Source organism: Empidonax traillii, unplaced genomic scaffold (assembly GCF_003031625.1).
Source record: "Empidonax traillii isolate 1590-97213 ecotype Southwest subspecies unplaced genomic scaffold, ASM303162v1 scaffold6856:size5593, whole genome shotgun sequence".
NCBI lineage: Eukaryota > Metazoa > Chordata > Aves > Passeriformes > Tyrannidae > Empidonax > Empidonax traillii.
In genome coordinates, this window is record NW_020962049.1 from 1 (window position 1) to 1,388 (window position 1,388).

Sequence of the window (1,388 nt, forward strand, 5' to 3'; positions counted from 1 at the left end):
AGAGGGGGAAGGTGGCGGCGCCGTGGGACCTGGACACGACCGCGGGACCGGAGCTGAGCGTGCCACGGGAGCTGAGCGTGCCACGGGACATGGACCTGATGGGTGTGCAACGGGGGCTGAGTGTGCAACGGGAACTGAGCCTGCAGCGAGCGCTGAGTGTGCAACGGGAGCTGAGCCTGCCCCGGGACGTGGACCTGAGTGTGCAACGGGAACTGAGTGTGCAACGGGACATGGACCTGAGTGTGCAACGGGAACTGAGTGTGCAACGGGAGCTGAGTGTGCAACGGGAGCTGAGCCTGCCCCGGGACGTGGACCTGAGTGTGCAAAGGGAACTGAGTGTGCAACGGGAACTGAGTGTGCAACGGGAGCTGAGCCTGCCACGGGACGTGGACCTGAGAGTGCAACAGGGACTGAGTGTGCAACGGGACATGGACCTGAGTGTGCAACAGGGACTGAGTGTGCAACGGGAGCTGAGCCTGCCACGGGACATGGACCTGAGAGTGCAACGGGAACTGAGTGTGCAACAGGACATGGACCTGAGAGTGCAACAGGGACTGAGTGTGCAACGGGAGCTGAGCCTGCCACGGGATGTGGACCTGAGTGTGCAACGGGAACTGAGTGTGCAACGGGAGCTGAGTGTGCAACAGGACATGGACCTGAGAGTGCAACAGGGACTGAGTGTGCAACGGGAACTGAGCCTGCCACGGGACGTGGAGCTGAGTGTGCAACGGGAGCTGAGTGTGCAACAGGAACTGAACCTGCAGCGGGGGCTGAGTGTGCAGCAGGACCTGGATATGATCGTGGGACAAGACCTGAGTGTGCAACAGGACATGGACCTGAGTGTGCAACACGACGTGGATGCGATCGTGGGAAGGGACCTGAGCGTGCAACGGGAGCTGAGCGTGCAGCAGGACACGGACGTGGGCGTGCAACAGGACGTGGGGGTGATCGTGGGGCAAGACCTGAGTGTGCAACGGGAGCTGAGTGTGCAACGGGAGCTGAGTGTGCAACGGGAGCTGGATCTGCAGCGGGGGCTGAGTGTGCAACGGGAGCTGGGTGTGCAACAGGAGCTGAGTGTGCAACGGGAGCTGGATCTGCAGCAGGGGCTGGGTGTGCAGCCGGGCGTGGGTGTGCAAAGGAAGCTGAGCGTGCAGTGGGAGCCCCCCGTGGGGCGGGACCCGGCCGTGAGCGTGCAAAGGAGAATGAGCGTGCAACAGGAGGGGCAGCGGCAGCTGAGCGTGCAGTGGGACCCCCGTGTGCAATGGGGTGTGGACCTGAGTGTGCAACGGGAGCTGAGTGTGCAACGGGAGCCACGTGTGCCCTGGGACGGGGACCTGAGTGTGCAACGGGAGCTGAGCGTGCAACGGGAGCCACGTGTGCCCTGGGAC

The 1,388-nt window shown here is 63.5% G+C and overlaps 1 protein-coding gene across 1 annotated transcript; it reads left to right on the top strand.

Moving 5' to 3' along the window:
* Nucleotides 1-89: 89 nt before the first annotated feature.
* LOC114073533 lies at nt 90-1,374 on the top strand (the record flags this gene model as incomplete). The annotated part of the gene is made up of 2 exons (XM_027911268.1): nt 90-650; nt 813-1,374. Coding segments are annotated over exons 1-2 (1,123 nt in total), but the record flags the coding sequence as incomplete, so codon positions are not given.
* Nucleotides 1,375-1,388: the final 14 nt, after the last annotated feature.